General features: G+C 43.7%; 1 protein-coding gene across 1 annotated transcript in view; it reads right to left on the minus strand.

Moving 5' to 3' along the window:
- The window catches only part of PTPRQ (protein tyrosine phosphatase receptor type Q), a 536,318-nt gene that overhangs the window by 504,675 nt on the left and 7,451 nt on the right, over positions 1 to 24,192 (minus strand). Inside the window, exon 3 of the mRNA XM_069762319.1 lies at positions 9,954 to 10,197. Coding sequence (XP_069618420.1) covers positions 9,954 to 10,197 — 244 coding nt within the window. The remainder of the gene's footprint in view (positions 1 to 9,953; positions 10,198 to 24,192) is intronic.

Below are 24,192 nucleotides of genomic sequence, written 5' to 3' on the forward strand. Positions count from 1 at the left end.
CGAAGCCACTCCTTCGTTGCCCTGGCGGTGTGCTTTGGATCATTGTCATGTTGAAAGACCCAGCCACGTTTCATCTTCAATGCCCTTGCTGATGGAAGGAGGTTTGCACTCAAAATCTCACAATACATGGCCCCATTCATTCTTTCATGTACCCGGATCAGTCGTCCTGGCCCCTTTGCAGAGAAACAGCCCCAAAGCATGATGTTTCCACCACCATGCTTTACAGTAGGTATGGTGTTTGATGGATGCAACTCAGTATTCTTTTTCCTCCAAACACGACAAGTTGTGTTTCTACCAAACAGTTCCAGTTTGGTTTCATCAGACCATAGGACATTCTCCCAAAACTCCTCTGGATCATCCAAATGCTCTCTAGCAAACTTCAGACGGGCCCGGACATGTACTGGCTTAAGCAGTGGGACACGTCTGGCACTGCAGGATCTGAGTCCATGGTGGCGTAGTGTGTTACTTATGGTAGGCCTTGTTACATTGGTCCCAGCTCTCTGCAGTTCATTCACTAGGTCCCCCCGCGTGGTTCTGGGATTTTTGCTCACCGTTCTTGTGATCATTCTGACCCCACGGGGTGGGATTTTGCGTGGAGCCCCCACTCTCAGGCTCCTGCTTGGTATCCCAGTATGGGAATACACCACCACCCCGGCTTTCTTAGGGACCTCTCGACCACTTGGTACCTGTCTACGAGACCAACTATGTCATCCACATTTCGGGGATCTCCCTGGGTCACTCAGGTCTGCACCAGCCTAGGAAGGGAGTGAATAAATCGGTTCATGACAACCCACTCAACCATCTAGGTTGGAGTAAAGGACTCCGGCTGCAGCCATTTCTGTACAAGATTCAGTAAGTCAAACATTTGGAATCAAGGGGTTTTGTCACCATAATACGCCCAGTAAAGTGAACCCTTTGTGCTCTGACCAACATAGTCACTCCCACGCTTGCCAAAATTTCAGTTTTAAATTTCACATACTTCTGTGCATCCTGTAACGGCAAATCATAAGCCTTTTGGGGCCTACCAGTTAGATAGTGGGCCAGCATCTCTACCCACTCCTTTGGCGATAGTTTCTCATGCTCTAATACCAGATCAAAAACAGTAAAAAATGCTTCAACATCACCCAGGGTCATTTTTTTTGCATTGCTTGTTTACCACATTCTGGACTTATGTGTCATCACCCACACTTGGGGGAGGAGCTGCCAGCCTTTCACTAACTGCCTCTGTGAGCAAGTCAATCTGCTGCTGGTGGTGCTATTGCATCTGCTGTATTAGAAGCTTACTTGTCCCCTGTCACGCCATCTCTTGATGCTGTACGTGTTGCTGATGCTGTTGGTGCTGTGATTGTACCAGATGTTTAATCAGGTAATCCGTTTTGCCTGATGTTGTGTCCTGGCTTGTGCCCGCCTTCACCCAGGACATATCGTAGCAGTCACACATGTTCACTGGAAACGCTGCCCGCATTGTCCACCAACTGTTGTAGATCGGCTCACTCAGCTGCATAAGGAGGTAGACACAGGAACACTTTTTCTTTAAGATCTTAATTGGTTTATTATATGCGGCATAAACCAAGGTGAAGCAAAAAGTAAATATGGCCCTCTGGTCAAAAACAGCAAAACAAAACTAAGTGGTAGCACAAAGCACAGTCCTTGTGGCAGCGGGGATCAGCTCGCTCAGATTTAGCAAAGCACAAGGTTTGGGTTTTTATCACCAACATAAACTCTTCTCTGGAGTGTTACTTTCCAGACACTGAACACTGAACACCTCAGGAGGCCTTAAACCCCAGACCATATCCTGGGGTGGAGATAAGGTTTACAACCTCCCATCTGCTCTATAGTTGTTCACCAAAAACCAGCCCCCAAAGTGACAGATGAACCCCTCGCAACACATAATATGCTGTAAGAAACTTCTGGGTTCACATCACTGATGCTAATAGATCGTGTGAAACATATCTCCCCTCCAGCATTTTGCCATTGACTTTGTCACAATATATATTACCGTATATACTCGAGTATAAGCTGAGATTTTCAGCCCAAATTTTTGGGCTGAAAGTGCCCCTCTCGGCTTATACTCGAGTCAAGGTGGGTGGCAGGTTCGGGGGGTGAGGGCGCTGAGGCATACTTATCTGCTTCCAGCGATCCTGACGCTCCCCGCCTGTCCCACGGTCTTCGGTGCTGCAGTTCTTCCCCTCTTCAGCGGTCACGTGGGACCGCTCATTTAAGAAATGAATAGGCGGCTCCAACTCCCATAGGGGTGGAGCCGCCTATTCATTTCTCTAATCAGCGGTAACGGCGACCGCTGATAGAGGAAGAAGCTGCGGCACCGAAGACAGCTGTCCGGGAGAAGGAGCCGGACGCCGGGAGCAGGTAAGTATCGCATAGTCACCTGTCCACGTTCCACCCGCCGGGCGCCGCTCCATCTTCCCGGCGCCGCTCCATCTTCCCGGCGTCTATCTGCACTGACTGTGCAGGTCAGAGGGCACGATGACGCATATAGTGTGCGCGGCGCCCTCTGACTGATCAGTCAGAGCAGAGAGACGCCGGGACCGGACGCTGGGAGCTGCAAGCAAGAAAGGTGAGTATGTGTTTTTTTTTTTATTGCAGCAGCAGCAATGGCAGAGATTTATGTGGAGCATCTATGGGGAAATATGAACGGTGCAGAGCACTATATGGCAGCTATGGGGAAATATGAACGGTGCAGAGCACTATATGGCACAGCTATGGGGAAATATGAACGGAGCAGAGCACTATATGGCACAGCTATGGGGAAATATGAACGGTGCAGAGCACTATATGGGGCACAGCTATGGGGAAATATGAACGGTGCAGAGCACTATATGGCACAGCTATGGGGAAATATGAACCGTGCAGAGCACTATATGGGGCACAGCTATGGGGAAATATGAACGGTGCAGAGCACTATATGGCACAGCTATGGGGAAATATGAACGGTGCAGAGCACTATATGGCACAGCTATGGGGAAATATGAACGGTGCAGAGCACTATATGGCACAGCTATGGGGAAATATGAACGGTGCAGAGCACTATATGGCACAGCTATGGGGAAATATGAACGGTGCAGAGCACTATATGGCACAGTTATGGGGAAATATGAACGGTGCAGAGCACTATATGGCACAGCTATGGGGAAATATGAACGGTGCAGAGCACTATATGGCACAGCTATGGGGAAATATGAACGGTGCAGAGCACTATATGGCACAGCTATGGGGAAATATGAACGGTGCAGAGCACTATGTGGCACAGCTATGGGGCAATATGAACGGTGCAGAGCACTATATGGCACAGCTATGGGGAAATATGAACGGTGCAGAGCACTATATGGCACAGCTATGGGGAAATATGAACGGTGCAGAGCACTATATGGCAGCTATAGGGAAATATGAACGGTGCAGAGCACTATATGGCACAGCTATGGGGAAATATGAACGGTGCAGAGCACTATATGGCACAGCTATGGGGAAATAATGAACGGTGCAGAGCACTATATGGCACAGCTATGGGGAAATATGAACGGTGCAGAGCACTATATGGCACAGATATGGAGCAATAATGAACGGTGCAGAGCACTATATAGCACAGCTATGGGGCAATAATGAACAGTGCAGAGCACTATATGGCACAGCTATGGGGCAATAATGAACGGTGCAGAGCACTATATGGCACAGCTATGGGGAAATAATGAACGGTGCAGAGCACTATATGGCACAGCTATGGAACAATAATGAACGGTGCAGAGCACTATATGGCACAGCTATGGGGAAATAATGAATGGTGCAGAGCACTATATGGCACAGCTATGGGGAAATAATGATCTATTTTTATTTTTGAAATTTACCGGTAAATGCTGCATTTCCAACCCTAGGCTTATACTCGAGTCAATAAGTTTTCCCAGTTTTTTGTGGCAAAATTAGGGGGTCGGCTTATACTCGGGTCGGCTTATACTCGAGTATATACGGTATATAAAAAAGTGAGTACACTCTTGACTTTTTTTTAACTATGTTATTATATTTTTTCACTGAAGATATGACACTTTGATACAATGTAAATCAGTCAGTGTGCAACTTGTAAACAAAAGTGTAAATTTGGTGTGCCCTTCAAATAACTCAACACACAGCCATTTATGTCTAAACCACCGGCAACAAAAGTGAGTACACCCCTAACTGAAAATGGCCAAACTGTGCCCAAAATGTCAATATTTTGTGTGGCCAGAATTATTTTAAAGCACTGCCTTAACTCTCTTTGGTATTGAATTCACTAGAGCTTCGCAGGTTGCTACTGGAATCCTCTTCCACTCCTCCATGATGACATCAAGGAGCTAGATGTTAGACACCTTGCGCTCCTCCACCTTCCATTAGAGGATGCCCCACAGATGCTCAATAGGGTTTAGGTCTGGAGAAATACTTGGCCAGTCAAGCTCCTTTACTCTCAGTTTCTTTATCATGGAAATGGTCATCCTGGAGGAGTGTTTGGGGTCATTATCATGTTGGAATACTGCCCTGCGTGTGGCGCAGTTTTTGATTGGAAGGGTTCAAGCTCTGCTTCAGTATGTCACACTACATGTTGGCATTCGTGGTTCTTTCAATGAACTATAGCTCCCCACAGAAAGCAGCACTGATGAAGCCCCAAACCATGACACTCCCACCACTATGTTTGACTGTAGGCAACATATACTTGTCTTTGTACTCTTCACCTGGTTGCTTCCACAAAAGATTGACACCATCTGAACCAAATAAGTTGATCTTGTTCTCATCAGACCACAAGACATGGTGTCAATAATCCATGTCCTTAGTCTGCTTGTCTTCAGCAAACGGTTTGCGGGATTATGCATCATTTTTTGAAGGGGCTTCCTTCTGGGGTGACAGCCATGAAGCCATGAGGACCAATTTGATGCAGTGTGCAATGGTCTGAGCACTGACAGGCTTCCCTCCTCATCCCTTTAATTTCTGCAGCAATGCTGGCAGCACTGTCTATTTAGAAAAGGCAACCTCTGGATATGAATCCCAGCACGTCCACTCAGCTTCTTGGGTTGACCATGGCGAGGCCTGTTCTGAGTGGAACCTGTCTTGTTTCACCGTTGATTGTCTTGGCCACCGTGCTGCAGCTCAGTTTCAGGGTGCTGGCAAGCTTCTTATAGTCTAGGCCATCTTTATTTAGAACAATAATTTTTTTTTTCAGTTCCGGAGAGATTTTTTTGCCATGATATGCCATGTTGAACTTCCAAATGACCAGTATGAGAGAGTGTGAGAGCAATAACAGGAAATGTAACATACCTGAGACGTTGTAACACTGAGTCACATGACATCAGGGAGGGAAAATGGTTAATTGGGCACAATTTGGCCATTTTCACATAGGAGTGTACTCACTTTTGTTGCGAGAGGTTTAGACATTAATGGTTGTGTGGTGAGTAATTTAGGGGACACACCAAATTTACACTGTTATACTATCTGTACATTGACTATTGTACATTGTATCAAACTGTCATATCTCCAGTGTTGTCCCATGAAAAGATATAGTAAAACATTTACAAAAATGTGAGGGGTGTTTTCACTTTTGTGAAATAAATATATATATATATTTATATATATAGTTAGGCAGCTACCGGCGTTATTTGCGAGGGTCGCTATGTGTCACAGGCGTAGCTGTGATTGCAATGCAGAATAAAAGTAGGTGTAGCCTTGGACAAAATATTTGTCCAGGGCGGGTTTAAGAAAACCTGCATGGGGCTTTTATTTTTTAAAAGGACTAAAGGAAGGTAGTGGGGGGTTGGTCCGTTTCCTCCCCCAGGCTGGGTTTTCTATGTGGCCTACGGCTACAGGTTATTGTAAAATCCCTTGTAGCAGAGGGTTTGGTGTGTAAGAGTAGAGTTTGCAGCAAGCAGAGCAGATGGCTCTGCAAAAGCTCAGCCTGTGTGAGGATAACACAGAGCCCAGCAGGGCAAACTCTTGGCACCCCGCAGCGTGATACTGTGGTGCAGTCTTCCTTGGCAACCGGATGCATGTATGGACTGTCTCACTTCCCGGCTGCGATCTGGAGGATACCATGTGCTGTACACTGTGTGAGCTTTGGACATTAAACACATTTTGCTGTGAACTTTCCCTGTGGTCACTGCCTGTCACACTATACCAACTCTGCTGCACTACATTTGGTAGGAGAATGTGGGCAGTGTGAACAGAGGCATACCCGAAAGCATGCTGCATGTCAGTTATTAGGCCTGCAATACTGCAGCCGGCTGACAAGATTGAGAAAATTCTAAGACATTTGGCCCTCTCTCAAGTGCAACAACAGAAGTTGCCGTTGTATGTTGTTGATTTTGCAACAGATTGCGTTCTGAGGCCCGGTGCAAGGTCTGGTCGGCTCTGAGGAAGATGAGTCCTGAGGACGATATGGAGGCTTTTCTTATAGTGTTTGAGCACACAGCAGAGCCGGGAGCTTGCCGTTTTTCCAGTGGGCTGAACTGGTGGCCCTCTTCCTGATGGGAGTTACCCGGAAGGCCTACTTGGACCATTCTTGAAGAAAACCTGTTTGAGTCCGCAAAAGACCTGAGACTGGGACAGAGATTTGTCTTCCAACAAGACAATGATCCCAAGCATAAAGTAAAATCAACAAAGGAATGGTTCACAAATAAATGTATCCAGGTATTAGAATGGCTAAGTCAAAGTCCAGACCTCAATCTGTGGAAAGAGCTGAAAACTGCTGTTCACAAACGATCTCCATCAAACCTCACTGAGCTCGAGCTGTTTATCAAGGAAGAATGGGCAAGAATTTCAGTCTCTCGATGTACAAAACTGATAGAGACATACCCCAAGTAACTTGCAGCTGTAATCGCAGCAAAAGGTGGCGTAACAGAGTACCGTATATACTCGAGTATAAGCCGAGATTTTCAGCCCAAATTTTTGGGCTGAAAGTGCCCCTCTCGGCTTATACTCGAGTCACGGTAGCGGTGGGGTCGGCGGGTGAGGGCGCTGAGGCATACTTACCTAGTCCCAGCGATCCTCATGCTGTCCCTGCCATCCCACGGTCTTCTGTGCTGCAGCTTCTTCCCCTCTTCAGCGGTCACGTGGGACCGCTCATTAGAAAAATTAATAGGCGGCTCCACCTCCCATAGGGGTGGAGCCGCCTATTCATTTCTCTAATCAGCGGTAACGGTGACCACTGATAGAGAAAGAAGCTGCGGCACCTAAGACAGCTGTGACAGGTGGGGAGCGCCAGGATCGCTGGGACTAGGTAAGTATGTCATATTCACCTGTCCGCATTCCAGCCGCCGGGCGCCGCTCCATCTTCCCGGCGCCTCCATCTTCCCAGCGTCTCCGCTCTGACTGTGCAGGTCAGAGGGCGCGATGACGCATATAGTGTGATCAGTCAGTGCAGAGACGCCGGGACCGGACGCTGGGAGCTGCAAGCAAGAGAGGTGAGTATGGCTTTTTTTTTTTTTATTGCAGCAGCAGCGGCCATGGCACAGATTTATGTGGAGCATCTATGGGGATATATGAACGCTGCAGAGCACTATATGGGGCACAGCTATGGGGAGATATGAACGCTGCAGAGCACTGTATGGGGCACAGCTATGGGGAGATATGAACGCTGCAGCGCACTATATGGGGCACAGCTTTGGGGAAATATGAACGGTGCAGAGCACTATATGGGGCACAGCTATGGGGAAATATGAACGCTGCAGAGCACTATATGGCACAGCCAAGGGGGAATATGAACAGTGCAGAGCACTATATGGGGCACAGCTATGGGGAGATATGAACGCTGCAGAGCACTATATGGGGCACAGCTATGGGGAGATATGAACGCTGCAGAGCACTGTATGGGGCACAGCTATGGGGAGATATGAACGCTGCAGAGCACTATATGGCACAGCTATGGGGAAATAATGATCTATTTTTATTTTTGAAATTCACCGGTAGCTGCTGCATTTCCACCCTAGGCTTATACTCGAGTCAATAGGTTTTCCCAGTTTTTTGTGGCAAAATTAGGGGGGTCGGCTTATACTCGGGTCGGCTTATACTCGAGTATATACGGTATTAACTTAAAGGGGCTGAATAATATTGCACGCCGAACTTTTCAGTTTTTGAATTTCCAAAAAAATTAAAATAACCAATAAATTTCATTCAAATTCACAATTGTGTTCCACTTTTTGTTGATTCTTCACCAAAAATTTACATTTGGTATCTTTATGTTTGAAGCATGATATGTGGGAAAAGGTTGAAAAGTTCCAGGGAGCCGAATACTTTCGCAAGGCACTGTATAAGGGAATTGCTACATTCTGTAAGTGAATCTAAATATACTACGAAATTGCTCACTGTAATCTTTTCCAGACATAATGTAATATAGGATTTACAGCAGTACATATGGATGTACTGTTTAATGATGTGCTGTCTACACAGTGTGGTATGAGATTATCAATAATCAAGTAAAATATGCACAAAATAGATATTATGTATCCACTTCAGTTACTTCTATAGCAACCGGCAAACTCATGTTATACACAGACTATTCAATTGCATAATACATTTTTTACATGAAACAACCATGCTGTGTTTTTTTTTGTAAAACTAAAGGGATTAAACAGTGAAAGCTGTAAACCATTAAATTGCATTCCTATAACTCATACTCATAAGAAATGGAACTGATAACATTAGAGCTGGCAGGATAAGAGTAAGTGATAAAGTATTTGCTCATGGTAGAATCTCAGACATTCAGAGAAAACAACAGAAGCTCCTTTTCTTCTGGCACCTTCATGTGTTTTGACTTTGAGGGACTTACAATATTCTTTTGAAGCCAAAAAAGCTTTCTGTATTGTGGTTTAAGTGCTGCTTTATAGCAGACCACAGGTTGGGTGGAGAACAGCAGCTTCTGTAGATATAGGGCACGAGGTATAAATCAGTAACTAACTATACTTAATCAGATGCTTTAATATGAGCATATAGCACAACACAGAACATGGGGAAGACATTTAGTCATCGGAAAAATGCTAATTTGATTCCTAGTGCAAAATAATGATAAAAAAGGCTAATTAAATTAGTTAATTACGTAAAGTGGTAATTAGAGTTGGGCGGAATGAATTATGGCACTCTGGGCCATCAACCTAGCTAGTAGTCTCTGGCCACTGGACGGGAGGTTCGCAAATCCCTTACCATCCAGGCTTTTGATTAGCGCAACGTCATCTGTGCATCACACTGTAATGATGACATTGTGACAGCCCGGGTTAATCAAAATTTACAAAGGGGATCCTGAATTTGCGAGCCTTCAGACTACTGGCTGAAAGACTAGAGTCTCTAGAATTGATTTGCGCAATTCTAGTGGCTATGCTTCTCTGGTATCTCTCTGGTCTATGCATTCTGGTCTCAAGCAATGAACTGTTAAATCATGGGACCACTGCAATATGTGACTGGCTGCAGCATTCAAATGTCAGAATATCATCAATGGAGGCCATAATGCAGAGAGTGACACAAGACCAGGTAAGCATTGTCATGGGAGTGTTAAAATTGGGAATTCATACTCAGATATCACTCTAGCAAGCATTTGATTGCAGATGCCCCTGCCCTTGGTCGTTTCGTTTTCCATCCCTTGGTTGAATTTTATGTAAATTTGTCTTTTTCAACTTTATTAACTTTTGTTATCTTCATCTTATATTTAAATTTGTTTGGTGATCTGAAACATTTAAGTGTAACAAACATGCAAAAGACTAGGAAATCAGGAAGGAAGAAAACACATTTTCACACAACTGTATTACAAGTTCATTCTAAGGTTCAAACTGAATGTGAATCTAATGATTTAGAGATAGCAATGATCCCCAAAGGACAGAGTACCTATTAAGCCTGTTAATGCTGCCATAGAAATTCTTGAACAATCATTAATATAAAAATTATACATTAATGCCGCAGTTTAGATGATCATGAAAATGAAAATATTTACTTACCCGACTCTGGGGTTCTTACAATTGTGCTGTCAATGTAGCCTGGTTCAATGGTAACAGCTGAAACCTCAAATAAGTACGTTGTATATGGTCTAAGTTGTCCTACAATGTATGTAATTGGTTCATTCCAGATGGCATTAAAGGTCCGAGACGTTATGGTCTGCAATGTAAGTGAAGATGTCGTAGTAGACAGCCCACGAGTTGATGAAGGGCTACTTGTGCTCCATAAAAATGATTCACTTTTTTCCTTCAAAGAAAAAAATATAAATATTCATAAATACTTATTCAACATCATTACAAGTGGCCCAGTGACACAAAACGAGTATATTATTACACCAGTAACGATCTTTATGAGGTTTTTTTTTACAATTTCTTACTGCATGTAAAATGTTTCAGCCAATCCTTAAAGAGTTATTCCCAAGATAGTAAGTTATCCACTATCTATAGGATAGGGAATAACTTGCTGATTGCTGGGGATGTGATTGCTTGGTATCTATCCCAAAAATGAGACTCTGCAATCCTGGAGCCTGAATAAAGTGGATTTGTCCTTATCTCCATTCATCATCTGTGGAATTACCGGACAAGTCAGATTAAAGTGTATGACTCTTTACAACAATCTCAAGGACAATGATTTGAGTGTATTCCTCCACTCCATTCAGACAGTGCACTGCAGTATCTGATTCCTGGTTTCCAGGGCCCCATTTTCGTGATCGATGGGGATCCCAACAGTCTGGACACTCAGCAGTCAGTAAGTTATCACCCTATCCAAGTTAATTTCATGTGAATAACGCTTTACGACTGATTAGCTCACAGAGCATTAGTTACACTAAATACAATTGTATCCTTTCATCAGGATGTAATCAAAACGTTTCATACACTGACAGGAAAAGGAGATCGCAAAAATAACAATGAGATGCCAGTCAACACATGCACTTGTAACGTGGCACGGAGTGGTAGCTGCGGACGAGGCACTCATCTCTTACGCCCCGTCACATTACATGAAGGTGGAGGTCCTGGCTGGGTGTGTCGACTAGTGCTATGAGAGCGCTACACCCTTGCAGGCTGCATATAACTGATGACATTGGTTTGCAAGGACCAAGTGCTGAACTGTTCAATGAAGTAGACCACCAGTGAAAAATTAAACTTTTTACTCAACGATTACTGGAAAGGGATTATATACAGGAGATAGTGGGTACATATCTTGATGAACATTTCTTGCACAATATGGAGCATTTTTCATACACAGATTCCTTCCTCTTTTCTCTCTTGTCCTCTATCTTCACCATTTCTCTATACTTTACCACAGCCAAGCTCAATATTACAGTCCAGCTTGTAAGAGTCCTATACTAAAACCATATCCGCATCCTTTTCCCCTTAGGCGAGCTACTTTGCCAGTATAGCCGTTACTTTTTACTTCTTTCTCTGATGCTCTGACTCCCACCCAGGGCATTCTCTTAGTCTTATGTACTCTGTCTTGTTTAAGCCCATTACCTCTTGAAGTTGTAAACTCTGGGCTATTCTAGGTGTCCCCTCCTAGGGCCCGTGTCCGAAAAATAACTCTGCTCTCTAGGTAATCTCTCTCATCTTCTCACCGCTAGGATCTCGCTATCTTATGTTTCTGCTTCCTCTCTCATTAAGGACACCCACATCATGTGGCGCTGCTCATATTAGACCTTACGTCCTTTCTCTATGTACACTGGGCCCTTTCTAAAGTTCTAGCAAGAACTGTCTTTTGTTCTTTCAGCTTATCACCTCCCACTCTAGGCTAGTCCCAAACATTAACCCTTGTTTTCCATTCTGCCAGGCACCTGAGCACTGAGGACTCTAAATCTCTAAGATGCGCATGTCTGTGCCAATCATTTGTTTAGATTGCTTGGTTCTGATCAGAGATAATACATTGGTACTTGCTTCTCAGCTGGCATTTTACCTTACCCTGCTTCTGAGTTCACCATTATCTGCTTGTACATTTGTTGCTGACCTCTGGACAGTTTGACTACTCTTTTTCATGCCATTTTTGTTGTTGTACTTTTTGCTCTACTGCTGTATGGGGACCTTAACCAGCTTCTGTCCGGCTTTCTGACTCATCCCCTGATTTAACATCTGTGTGACTTTTGTGAATGTCCCACCTCCATTTTTTCCACTTTTGCTCATGAGATGTGAACTACCTGTCAATGGCTACACCAAGCTCTGTGTCATGGGGAATACATGTAGTGGTGTCTGATTCCCTGTACAGAGGTAATGGATGATTACCAAGGATCACTTGGACTCTCCTCTAGGTTTAGCCATTTCTAAACTCAAAGTGTTTCCTCCCCTTGCCAAAATTGCTGTATAATCCTTTATGAAAGTTTAACTCTAGCTCTGATCACCAAGCCTCAGTGTCCCCCTACACGCCTCTGAGATCTCACACTAGTACAATCTGCAGGTACCAGTCAAGCTGAGTGGGTAGAGAGTCAATAGACTGTACTTGAACCCATAAACTATTCCTTTCTGTAGCTGGACTCATAAAATGCTTATGTAAATATCAGGTTATACAGCCATTGTGATTAAGGATGAGCGGAACCGTGGATGTTCGGGTTTGTAGGGTTCTGCTAAACTGTAGTTAAAGTTCAGTTTGGAATCCTAACTTGAATCCGGACTCGAACCCAATAGATGACAACGGCGACCAGAACTTTGGTGCTTTAAAACGGCTATAAAATGGCCATAGTGAGGTCCTGAAAAAAGAATTTAAATGGGGGTAAAAGAAGAACAATTGCCCTGCAAACAAATGTGTATGTGGTTCCCAGTCGCCACTACTTTTCAATGAGGGCCATCCCTGACCTGCATGAACATGTTGTAAACAAAATTGGGTATCCACTATGCAACGCCATCAGCGTAGAGGTTCAAATAACCACCGATACATGGACCAGTAAGCACGGGCATGGACGTTATAGCTTTCTAACTGGGAAAATGTGGCAACAGGGCCTGAGCACCACAGAGGATAGCTGGATGTCTTTTGGATGTTTTTCTGTCAATGTTGCCTCCTTCTCCTACTTTGCTTCTTGAAATGCCTCTTCATCCAGTCCGTGTAACACCTGCAAAACCAACTTCAGCAAAGCCAGGGGTAAACTACTGCAGGCTGATCTGAAACTCATCTATTTGGTGGAAAAATCCCACACCACGTTCAACCAACCTCTCACAAATCGCTACGGAAGACAAATCAACCCTATCAGCTCCCTTTAACCCCTTTCTGACATCGGACGTACTATCCCGTCGAGGTGGGGTGGGCCCCAATGACCACGGAAGGGATAGTACGTCCAGCGCGATCGGCGGCGCTCACGGGGGGAGCGCGGCCGATCGCGGCCGGGTGTCAGCTACCTATCGCAGCTGACATCCGGCACTATGTGCCAGGAGTGGTCACGGACCGCCCCCGGCACATTAACCCCTGGCACACCGCGATCAAAGATGATCATGATGTGCCGGCGGTGCAGGGAAGCATCGCGCAGGGAGGGGGCTCCCTGCGGGCTTCCCTGAGCCCCCCGCAGCAACGCGATGTGATCGCGTTGCTGCGAGGGTCTTACCTCCCTCCCTGCCTGCTCCAGACCCGGATCCAAGATGTCCGCGGATCCGGGTCCTGCAGGGAGGGAGGTGGCTTCACAGCGCCTGCTCAGAGCAGGCACTGTGAAGGCTGTACTGCTCTAAGTGAGATCAGTGATCTGACAGAGTGCTGTGCACACTGTCAGATCACCGATCTGTGATGTCTTCCCCTGGGACAAAGTAAAAAAGTAAAAAAAAACATTTCCAAATGTGTAAAAAAAAAAATATATATATTCCTAAATAATGAAAAAAAAAAATATTATTCCCATAAATACATTTCTTTATCTAAATAAATTAAAAAAAACAATAAAAGTACATATATTTAGTATCGCCGCGTCCGTAACAGCCCGACCTATAAAACTGGCCCACTAGTTAACCCCTTCAGTAAACACCGTAAGAAAAAAAAAAAAAACTAGGCAAAAAACAACGCTTTATTATCATACCGCCGAACAAAAAGTTTAATAACACGCGATCAAAAGGACAGATATAAATAACCATGATACCGCTGAAAGCGACATCTTGTCCCGCAAAAAACGAGCCACCATACAGCATCATCAGCAAAAAAATAAAAAAGTTATAGTCCTGAGAATAAAGCGATGCAAAAATAATTATTTTTTCTATAAAATAGTTTTTATCGTATAAAAGCGCCAAAACATAAAAAAATGATATAAATGAGGTGTCGCTGTAATCGTACTGACCCGAAGAATAAAACTGCTTTATCAATTTTACCAAACGCGGAACGGTATAAACGCCTCTCCCAAAAGAAATTCATGAATAGCTGGTTTTTGGTCATTCTGCCTCACAAAAATCGGAATAAAAAGCGATCAAAAAATGTCACCTGCCCGAAAATGTTACCAATAAAAACGTCAACTCATCCCGCAAAAAACAAGACCTCACATGACTCTGTGGACCAAAATATGGAAAAATTATAGCTCTCAAAATGTGGTAACGCAAAAAATATTTTTTGCAATAAAAATTGTCTTTCAGTGTGTGACGGCTGCCAATCATAAAAATCCGCTAAAAAACCCACTATAAAAGTAAATCAAACCCCCCTTCATCACCCCCTTAGTTAGGGAAAAATTAAAAAAATGTATTTATTTCCATTTTCCCATTAGAGCTAGGGCTAAGGTTAGGGTTAGGGTTAGGGCTAGGGTTAGGGCTAGGGTTAGGGTTAGGGCTAGGGTTAGTGCTAGGGTTAGGGTTAGGGCTAGGGCTAGGGTTAGGGTTAGGGTTAGGGTTAGGGCTACAGTTTGGGTTGGGGCTAAAGTTACAGTTAGGGTTTAGATTACATTTACGGTTGGGAATAGGGTTGGGATTAGGGTTAGGGGTGTGTCAGGCTTAGAGGTGTGGTTAGGGTTACCGTTGGAATTAGGGTTAGGGGTGTGTTTGGATTAGGGTTTCAGTTATAATTGGGGGGTTTCCACTGTTTAGGCACATCAGGGGCTCTCCAAACGCGACATGGCGTCCGATCTCAATTCCAGCCAATTCTGCGTTGAAAAAGTAAAACAGTGCTTCTTCCCTTCCGAGCTCTCCCGTGTGCCCAAACAGGGGTTTACCCCAACATATGGGGTATCAGCGTACTCAGGACAAATAGGACAACAACTGTTGGGGTCCAATTTCTCCTGTTACCCTTGGGAAAATACAAAACTGGGGGCTAAAAAATAATTTTTGTGGAAAAAAAAAAGATTTTTTATTTTTACGGCTCTGCGTTATAAACTGTGGTGAAACACTTGGGGGTTCAAAGTTCTCACAACACATCTAGATAAGTTCCCTGGGGGGGTCTAGTTTCCAATATGGGGTCACTTGTGGGGGGTTTCTACTGTTTAGGTACATTAGGGGCTCTGCAAATGCAATGTGACACCTGCAGACCATTCCATCTAAGTCTGCATTCAAATGGCACTCCTTCCCTTCCGAGCCCTCCCATGCGCCCAAACAGTGGTTCCCCCCACATATGGGGTATCAGCGCACTCAGGACAAATTGGACAACAAATTTTGGGGTCCAATTTCTCCTGTTACCCTCGGGAAAATACAAAACTGGGGGCTAAAAAATAATTTTTGTGGGAAAAAATTTTTGTTTTATTTTTACGGCTCTCCATTATAAACTTCTGTGAAGCCCTTGGTGGGTCAAAGCGCTCACCACACATCTAGATAAGTTCCTTAGGGGGTCTACTTTCCAAAATGGTGTCACTTGTGAGGGGTTTCTACTATTTAGGTACATTAGGGGCTCTGCAAACGCAACATGGCGTCTCATCTCAATTCCTGTCAATTTTGCATTGAAAAGTCAAACGGCGCTCCTTCCTTTCCGAGCTCTCCCATCCGCCCAAACAGTGGTTTACCCCCACATATGGGGTATCAGCATACTCAGGACAAATTGTACAACAACTTTTGGGGTCCAATTTCTTCTCTTACCCTTGGGAAAATAAAAAATTGGGGGCGAAAAGATAATTTTTGTGAAAAAATATGATTTTTTATTTTTATGTTTCTGCATTATAAACTTCTGTGAAGCACTGGGTGGGTCAAAGTGCTCTCCACACCTCTAGATAAGTTCCTTAGGGGGTCTACTTTCCAAAATGGTGTCACTTGGGGGGGGGTTTCAATGATTAGGCACATCAGTGGCTCTCCAAACGCAACATGGTGTCCCATCTCAATTCCTGTGAATTTTGCATTGAAAAGTCAAACGGCGCTCCTTCCCTTCCGAGCTCTCCCATCCGCCCAAACAGTGGTTTACCCCCACATATGGGGTATCAGCGTACTCAGGACAAATTGTACAACAACTTTTGGGGTCCAATTTCATCTCTTACCCTTGGAAAAATAAAAAATTGGGGGCGAAAAGATAATTTTTGCGAAAAAATATGATTTTTTATTTTTACGGTTCTACATTATAAACTTCTGTGAAGCACTTGGTGGGTCAAAGTGCTCACCACACCTCTAGATAAGTTCCTTAGGGGGTCTACTTTCCAAAATGGTGTCACATGTGGGGGGTTTCAATGTTTAGGCACATCAGGGGCTCTCCAAACGAAACATGGCGTCCTATCTCAATTCCAGTCAATTTTGCATTGAAAAGTCAAATGGCGCTCCTTCGCTTCCGAGCTGTGCCATGCGCACAAACAGTGGTTTACCCCCACATGTGGGGTATCAGCGTACTCAGGACAAATTGTACAACAACTTTTGGGGTCCAATTTCTTCTCTTAACCTTGGGAAAATAAAAAATTGGGGGTGAAAAGATAATTTTTGTGAAAAAATATGATTTTTTATTTTTACGTTTCTGCATTATAAACTTCTGTGAAGCACTGGGTGGGTCAAAGTGCTCTCCACACCTCTAGATAAGTTCCTTAGGGGGTCTACTTTCCAAAATGGTGTCACTTGGGGGGGGGGTTTCAATGATTAGGCACATCAGTGGCTCTCCAAACGCAACATGGTGTCCCATCTCAATTCCTGTGAATTTTGCATTGAAAAGTCAAACGGCGCTCCTTCCCTTCCGAGCTCTCCCATCCGCCCAAACAGTGGTTTACCCCCACATATGAGGTATCAGCGTACTCAGGACAAATTGTACAACAACTTTTGGGGTCCAATTTCATCTCTTACCCTTGGAAAAATAAAAAATTGGGGGCGAAAAGATAATTTTTGCGAAAAAATATGATTTTTTATTTTTACGGTTCTACATTATAAACTTCTGTGAAGCACTTGGTGGGTCAAAGTGCTCACCACACCTCTAGATAAGTTCCTTAGGGGGTCTACTTTCCAAAATGGTGTCACATGTGGGGGGTTTCAATGTTTAGGCACATCAGGGGCTCTCCAAACGAAACATGGCGTCCTATCTCAATTCCAGTCAATTTTGCATTGAAAAGTCAAATGGCGCTCCTTCGCTTCCGAGCTGTGCCATGCGCCCAAACAGTGGTTTACCCCCACATGTGGGGTATTGGCGTACTCAGGACAAATTGTACAACAATGTTTGTGGTCCATTTTCTCCTGTTACCCTTGGTAAAATAAAACATATTGGAGCTGAATTACATTTTTTGTGAAAAAAAGTTAAATGTTCATTTTTATTTAAACATTCAAAAAATTCCTGTGAAGCACCAGAAGGGTTAATTAACTTCCTGAATGTGGTTTTGAGCACCTTGAGGGGTGTAGTTTTTAGAATGGTGTCACACATGGGTATTTTCTATCATATAGACCCCTCAAAATGACTTCAAATGAGATGTGGTCCCTAAAAAAAATGGTGTTGTAGAAATGAGAAATTGCTGGTCAACTTTTCACCCTTATAACTCGCTAAAAAAAAAAAATTTTGGTTCCAAAATTGTGCTGATGTAAAGTAGCCATGTGGGAAATGTTACTTATTAAGTATTTTGTGTGACATATCTCTGTGATTTAATTGCATAAAAATTCAAAGTTGGAAAATTGCGAAATTTTCATAATTTTCGCCAAATTTCCGTTTTTTTCACAAATAAACGCAGGTACTATCAAAGAATTTTTGCCATTGTCATGAAGTACAATATGTCAGGAGAAAGCAATGTCAGATTCACTGGGATCCGTTGAAGCGTTCCAGAGTTATAACCTCATAAAGGGACAGTGGTCAGAATTGTAAAAATTGGCACGGTCATTAACGTGCAAACCACCCTTGGGGGTAAAGGGGTTAATTTAGAGGAGATAGAAGAATGTATTAAGCAACTAAAGCCATCAAAATCCCCAGGACCTGATGGTTTTGGCAACGATTACTATAGAACCTTTTGCAAAACTCTGTCCCCTCATCTCTTGCAATCATTCAATATGGCCTCTTCCTCGGGTACCTTCCCTACCGAAATGCTTGAAGCTTCTATTGTTTTAATTCCCAAGCCCAAAGATAACCCTAAAGACATTGCTAATTTTAGACCCATCTCCCTAATCAATTGCGACATCAAAATATATGCCAACTTTCTAGCTAATAGGCTTAATCTGATACTTCCCACCTTAATAAATAATGACAAGATCGGGTTTGTCGTGGGTCGCCACTCTTCAGACGGTACCAGGAGAATGTCATTTCAAAGTAAATACTCGCTGGTACTATACTCCAGTAAGGTTAGCTCCTATTAACCAAGATAGATCTGCTACATGTTGGAGAAATTGTGGCTTTAAAGGTGACCTCCTTCACATGTTTTGGCATTGCCCAAAACGAAAACCTCTTTGGACACAAATATCTACCCTAATAGACAAAATATATTGCAAACCACTAAACTTAACACCCCAAATAGCTTTCCTCTCCTAAGGCCTCGAGGACCTTAGTCCGGATAAAAGAAACATGATCATACAAATACTACTGGTAGTAAAAAACAGCATAGCTTTTAAATGGAAACATCATCTTCCCCCTTAATTTTCAGATGTAATAGAAAAACTACTGTATCTCTCCATAGGTCATATGAAATATCCTTCGCTTTAGCGAATAACCAGCTAGTCAAATTCACAAATAAATGGTCTCACTGGGACAATATCTATCCCTAGCTTCTGTCCTCAAAGATACAAATCTAACATACGTACCTTAAATATGTTTATTATATTTTAGTATATCATATTATTTTTATTGTATTTCTATTACAACTTTAAAGCGTTATAAAGCGTTTGAAACGCTTAAAATTGAATACTGATAACAAAACAAGACAAAGCATTATAGACAATGATTATATGTCAAAGATCAAATATTGTATTATATGTTTTATGTTACTTAATGGCAAACAATGCCTATAAACATGAGTCATATGTTACTAAAATGAAACCAAAATAAAAATATTGGAAAAAATCCCACACCACGCAGGAACTGTGGATGGGGATTAAAGAACAGACAGATGTGCAGTCGGTGCCGCTAAACCTCAGGCCCAGCCTGATGGTGTGCAATAACAAGGAAAATCTAATAGCACCTCCAGGCCTAGACAGTTTGACAAACATGCCTGGTGCATGTGCTAAATTGGGGGTGCAGAGCTTCGTCAAACGTTACACAGAAATGTCAGAGCTGCTGCTAAAAGCACAGGCCATCTGTGCAGGCTTTCGTCACTCTCACCCTGATGCTGCTCGCCTGTCTGCGCTGCGGCTTCATTTCTGCCTTCCCGCTCAATGCCTCACATGCGATGTACCCACAAGGTGGAACTCCAGCTTGCACATGCTGGATAAACTGTGTGAGCAGAAGCAGACAATCCTGGAGTTTGAGCTGCAGAGCAACACCACTTCACTACCAATGATTAGGCCTCCACGTGGGATGTGTGTGCTGTGTGGCGCTACTGTGAGTACTCCACAAACATGGGCAGATCTTATAGTGCCATCATCAGCGTTACTATCCCACTTCTATGATTCTTAGAAAAGCAGAGCTTTAGGCGATGAAGGATGTGGTGGTGGCACAGGATGAAAAGAATTAAGGACAGAGACCATTCGCACCATTATCAGACCAGGCGTCCACACACGTCTTGGTGGATGAGTTCCTGTACACAGCGGCCAGGTACACAAATGACCAGCCAGGGGATTGTCCAGCCACTTTTGGAAGATGAGGAGGATGAGAAAGAACTGTGTTCACAACAGGGTGGCATTCAAAGCAGCTCACGGGCATCACAGGAGCTTGACTAAGGAATACAGAGATTACAGATGAAAGAGAGGACCCAGAAGACACACCTCCCACTGAGGACAGCTTGTTGCTGCCTCCGTGCAGCCTGGCATACATGAGGCAGTACATGCTGCTGTGCCTAAGCAAGGACCTCTGAGTTCCCTGGATTGATACAAGTGCTAATTCCTGTGTGTGCACCCTACTGGATCCCTGCTACAAGTGTAAGGCTATGTGCACACGTTCAGGAATTCATGCAGAAAATTCCTGAGAATTCCGGACATTTTCTGCATGAAATCCGCAAGAAAACCGCATGCGTTTTTGTCGCGATTTTGCCGCGGTTTTGACGCGTTTTTGCAGCGGTTTTGACGCGTTTTTGCCGCGTTTTTTTCCGGACACTTCCCAGTGCATTTTGGAGTGGGAAATCCGCAAAAAGATAGAGCATGTCCGGATTTTGTGCGGTATGCGTTTTTTTTGCGGAAAAAAAACGCATCATGTGCACAAAACATGCGGAATTCATTCTAAATGATGGGATGGTTATTGTATGCGTTTTTTTTGCGGTTTTATAGCGTTTTTATCGGGAAAAACCGCGAAAAAAACGCGAAAAAACTGCAACGTGTGAACACAGCCTAACAAAAAACCATGTGCCCTCTAGAAAATTTGTGCAGGAACTGCAGGATGTACCATTAATGAGGAGAGGCTGCCATCTGCTGGCCAACCGAAAAAAAGCTGAACCAAAGTGTGCTGAAAGATTTGGAAGGGGAAGGACCTTCCCTTATATCAAAGCCCTGCATGTCAAACCATGAGGAGATTTGGTGCCAGGGAAGAGAGCAGGACAGATGTGCTTCAGAGACACCTCTGAGACCACAGTGACGGGCCTCAGCAGGGAGTATGGCTGACGCTTGTCAGAACTGTAATCTGCTCCCTGCGTTAGTCAAGCCTCCAAGATCCAACTACGCCAGTCAAAAGCTGAGGCCCGATCCTCTCTGCCCCGAGACTGAGAGACTTCCGCCAATGGTCAAACTAAGAAGAACCGTGTGGCAACTGCAGCAGGAAAGGCATGCCTGCGAGAGAGGAGGAACAGTGTCAGTGAGCAGGACCTTCCCTTCCATCTTTCACCTATGGTACTGGGGTCGGCTGTGACTAGGATTACAGGTTGGGAGGAGGCTGGTTGGTGCAAGGGAGGCTCAACGGGCTTTAATAGACTACTTCAGGAAAAGTCTTGCGGCCTAGCGGGAAAACCTGGTGACCCCCGCTGGGGCCAGAACTTCAAGTGAGAACGCACGTCGTGACTCCCAAGACTGAACACACCACTAACGGTAAGTACTGAGAGACTATCTAGCTTATTTGTAACCTGCTGTGATCCCCTATATTGTTTAATTGCATATCTACTAACCCTAATCGCTTAAAAGTCATTGTTGTATAACAATACCAATATTACCACTACTGACTGTTTCCGCCTTGTGAACTCTGTGCGTTGCATCCAGGCACCTGCATTATACAAGCAGAACGTGACATTTTTACTTTCACCACTAAAGCATGATCAGAAAATGCGGAAATACAAGAGCACACTGGTAGACATATTTCTGAGAGTGTCCTCATGTGACAGCAGGGGTTCAGTGGAAGCACAAGGCAGATGAAGATGAAGTGGCCAACACAGCTGGGGCACTGGCACCACCCATATAGGGGTGCAAAGCACACACAAAGGCTTAAAGGCACAGTATTCCCACAAGCGTTCATAGATGACATTGGTATTTTCGATGTTAAGGTGGGCAGCCTACTTCACTTCCATCCACCTGCCTGGAAACACTAACACCAAATTTTGGATAATAATTGTGGAACACCCGCCATGGGGTAACATAGTAACATAGTTATTAAGGTTGAAGGAAGACTTTAAGTCCATCTAGTTCAACCCGTAGCCTAACCTAACATGCCCTAACATGTTGATCCAGAGGAAGGCAAAAAAAAACACGTGGCAAATAGTAAACTCCACTTTGGGGAAAAAAATGCCTTCCCGACTCCACATACGGCAACCAGACTAGTTCCCTGGATCAACGCCCTATCAAGAAATCTAGTATATATACCCTGTAACATTATACTTTTCCAGAAAGGCATCCAGTCCCCTCTTAAATTTAAGTAATGAATCACTCATTACAACATCATATGGCAGAGAGTTCCATAGTCTCACTGCTCTTACAGTAAAGAATCCGCGTCTGTTATTATGCTTAAACCTTCTTTCCTCCAGATGTAGAGGATGCCCCCTTGTCCCTGTCTCAGGTCTATGATTAAAAAGATCATCAGAAAGGTCTTTGTACTGTCCCCTCATATATTTATACATTAAAATAAGATCACCCCTTAGTCTGCATTTTTCCAAACTAAATAGCCCCAAGTGTAACAACCTATCTTGGTATTGCAGACCCCCCAGTCCTCTAATAAACTTGGTCGCTCTTCTCTGCACCCGCTAAAGTTCAACTATGTCTTTCTTACACACTGGAGACCAGAACTGTGCACAGTATTCTAAGTGTGGTCGCACTAGTGACTTGTATAGAGGTAAAATTATGTTCTCCTCATGTGCATCTATGCCTCTTTTAATGCATCCCATTATTTTATTTGCCTTTGTAGCAGCTGCCTGACACCTTTTGTGTGGCACCGTATCAAAGGCTTTTGAAAAGTCCATATACACTACATCCACTGGGTTCCCTTGGTCCAGTCCGGAACTTACCTCTTCATAGAAGCTGACCAAATTAGTCTGACATGAATGGTCCCTAGTAAACCCGTGCTGATACTGGGTCATGAGGTTATACCTCTTCAGATACTCCAGTATAGCGTCCCTTAGAATGCCCTCCAGGATTTTACCCACAGTAGAAGTTAAGCTTACTGGCCTTTAATTACCGAGTTCAGTTTTTGTCCCCTTTTTGAATATTGGCACCACATTTGCTATACGCCAGTCCTGTGGTACAGACACTGTTATTATGGAGTCTGTAAAGATTAAAAATAATGGTCTATCAATGACTGTACTTAGTTCCTGCAGTACTCGGGGGTGTATCCCATCCGGGCCCAGAGATTTGTCAATTTTAGTGATTTTTAGACGCCGCCGTAATTCCTGCTTGGTTAAGTAGGTGACATTTAATGGGGAATTTTTGTTATCACTGATCATATTGTCTGCCATGGGATTTTCTTGAGTAAATACTGATGAAAAAAAGTAATTTAGCATATTGGCTTTTTCCTCATTCTCATCCACCATTTCACCCAGACTATTTTTAAGGGGGCCAACACTATCATTTTTTAGTTTCTTACTATTTACGTAGTTAAAGAATATTTTAGGATTATTTTTACTCTCTCTGGCAATGAGTCTCTCTGTCTCAATCTTAGCTGCCGTGATTTGCTTTTTACAGAATTTATTTAATTTTCTGTATTTATTTAGTGCCTCATCACTACTTACTTCCTTTAATTCTCTAAATGCTTTCTTTTTGTCACTTATTGCGCCCCTTACAGCTCTATTTAGCCATATTGGTTTCCTCCTATTTCTAGTATGTTTATTCCCATACGGTATATACTGTGCACAGGTCCTATCCAGGATGCTAATAAACGTCTCCCATTTTCTTTGTGTATTTTTATGTCTCACGATATCGTCCCAGTTAATTGCACCAAGATTATCTCTCATCCGTTGAAAATTTGCCCTCCTGAAGTTTAGTGTCCTTGTAACCCCTCTACTACACTTCTTATTAAAGGATACATGAAAACTTATTATTTTGTGATCACTATTCCCCAAGTGACCCTTATATGTGCTATGCGGTCTGGCCTGTTGGTTAATATTAGGTCTAGCAGTGCCCCCCTTCTTGTTGGGTCCTGAACCAGTTGTGAAAGGTAATTGTCTCTCATAGTTGTCAAAAAACTGATTACCTTTGCTGGAACTGCAGGCTTCTGTTCCCCAATCTATTTCAGGGTAGTTGAAGTCCCCCATAATAATGACTTCTCCTTGAGTCGCGGCTTCATCTATTTGCTTTACGAGGGTATTCTCCATTGCTTCCATTATTTTTGGAGATTTATAACAAACCCTTAGCAGTAATTTATTATTTTTTCCCCCTCCCCTTATCTCCACCCACAGGG

Source organism: Ranitomeya imitator, chromosome 4 (genome assembly GCF_032444005.1).
Source record: "Ranitomeya imitator isolate aRanImi1 chromosome 4, aRanImi1.pri, whole genome shotgun sequence".
NCBI lineage: Eukaryota > Metazoa > Chordata > Amphibia > Anura > Dendrobatidae > Ranitomeya > Ranitomeya imitator.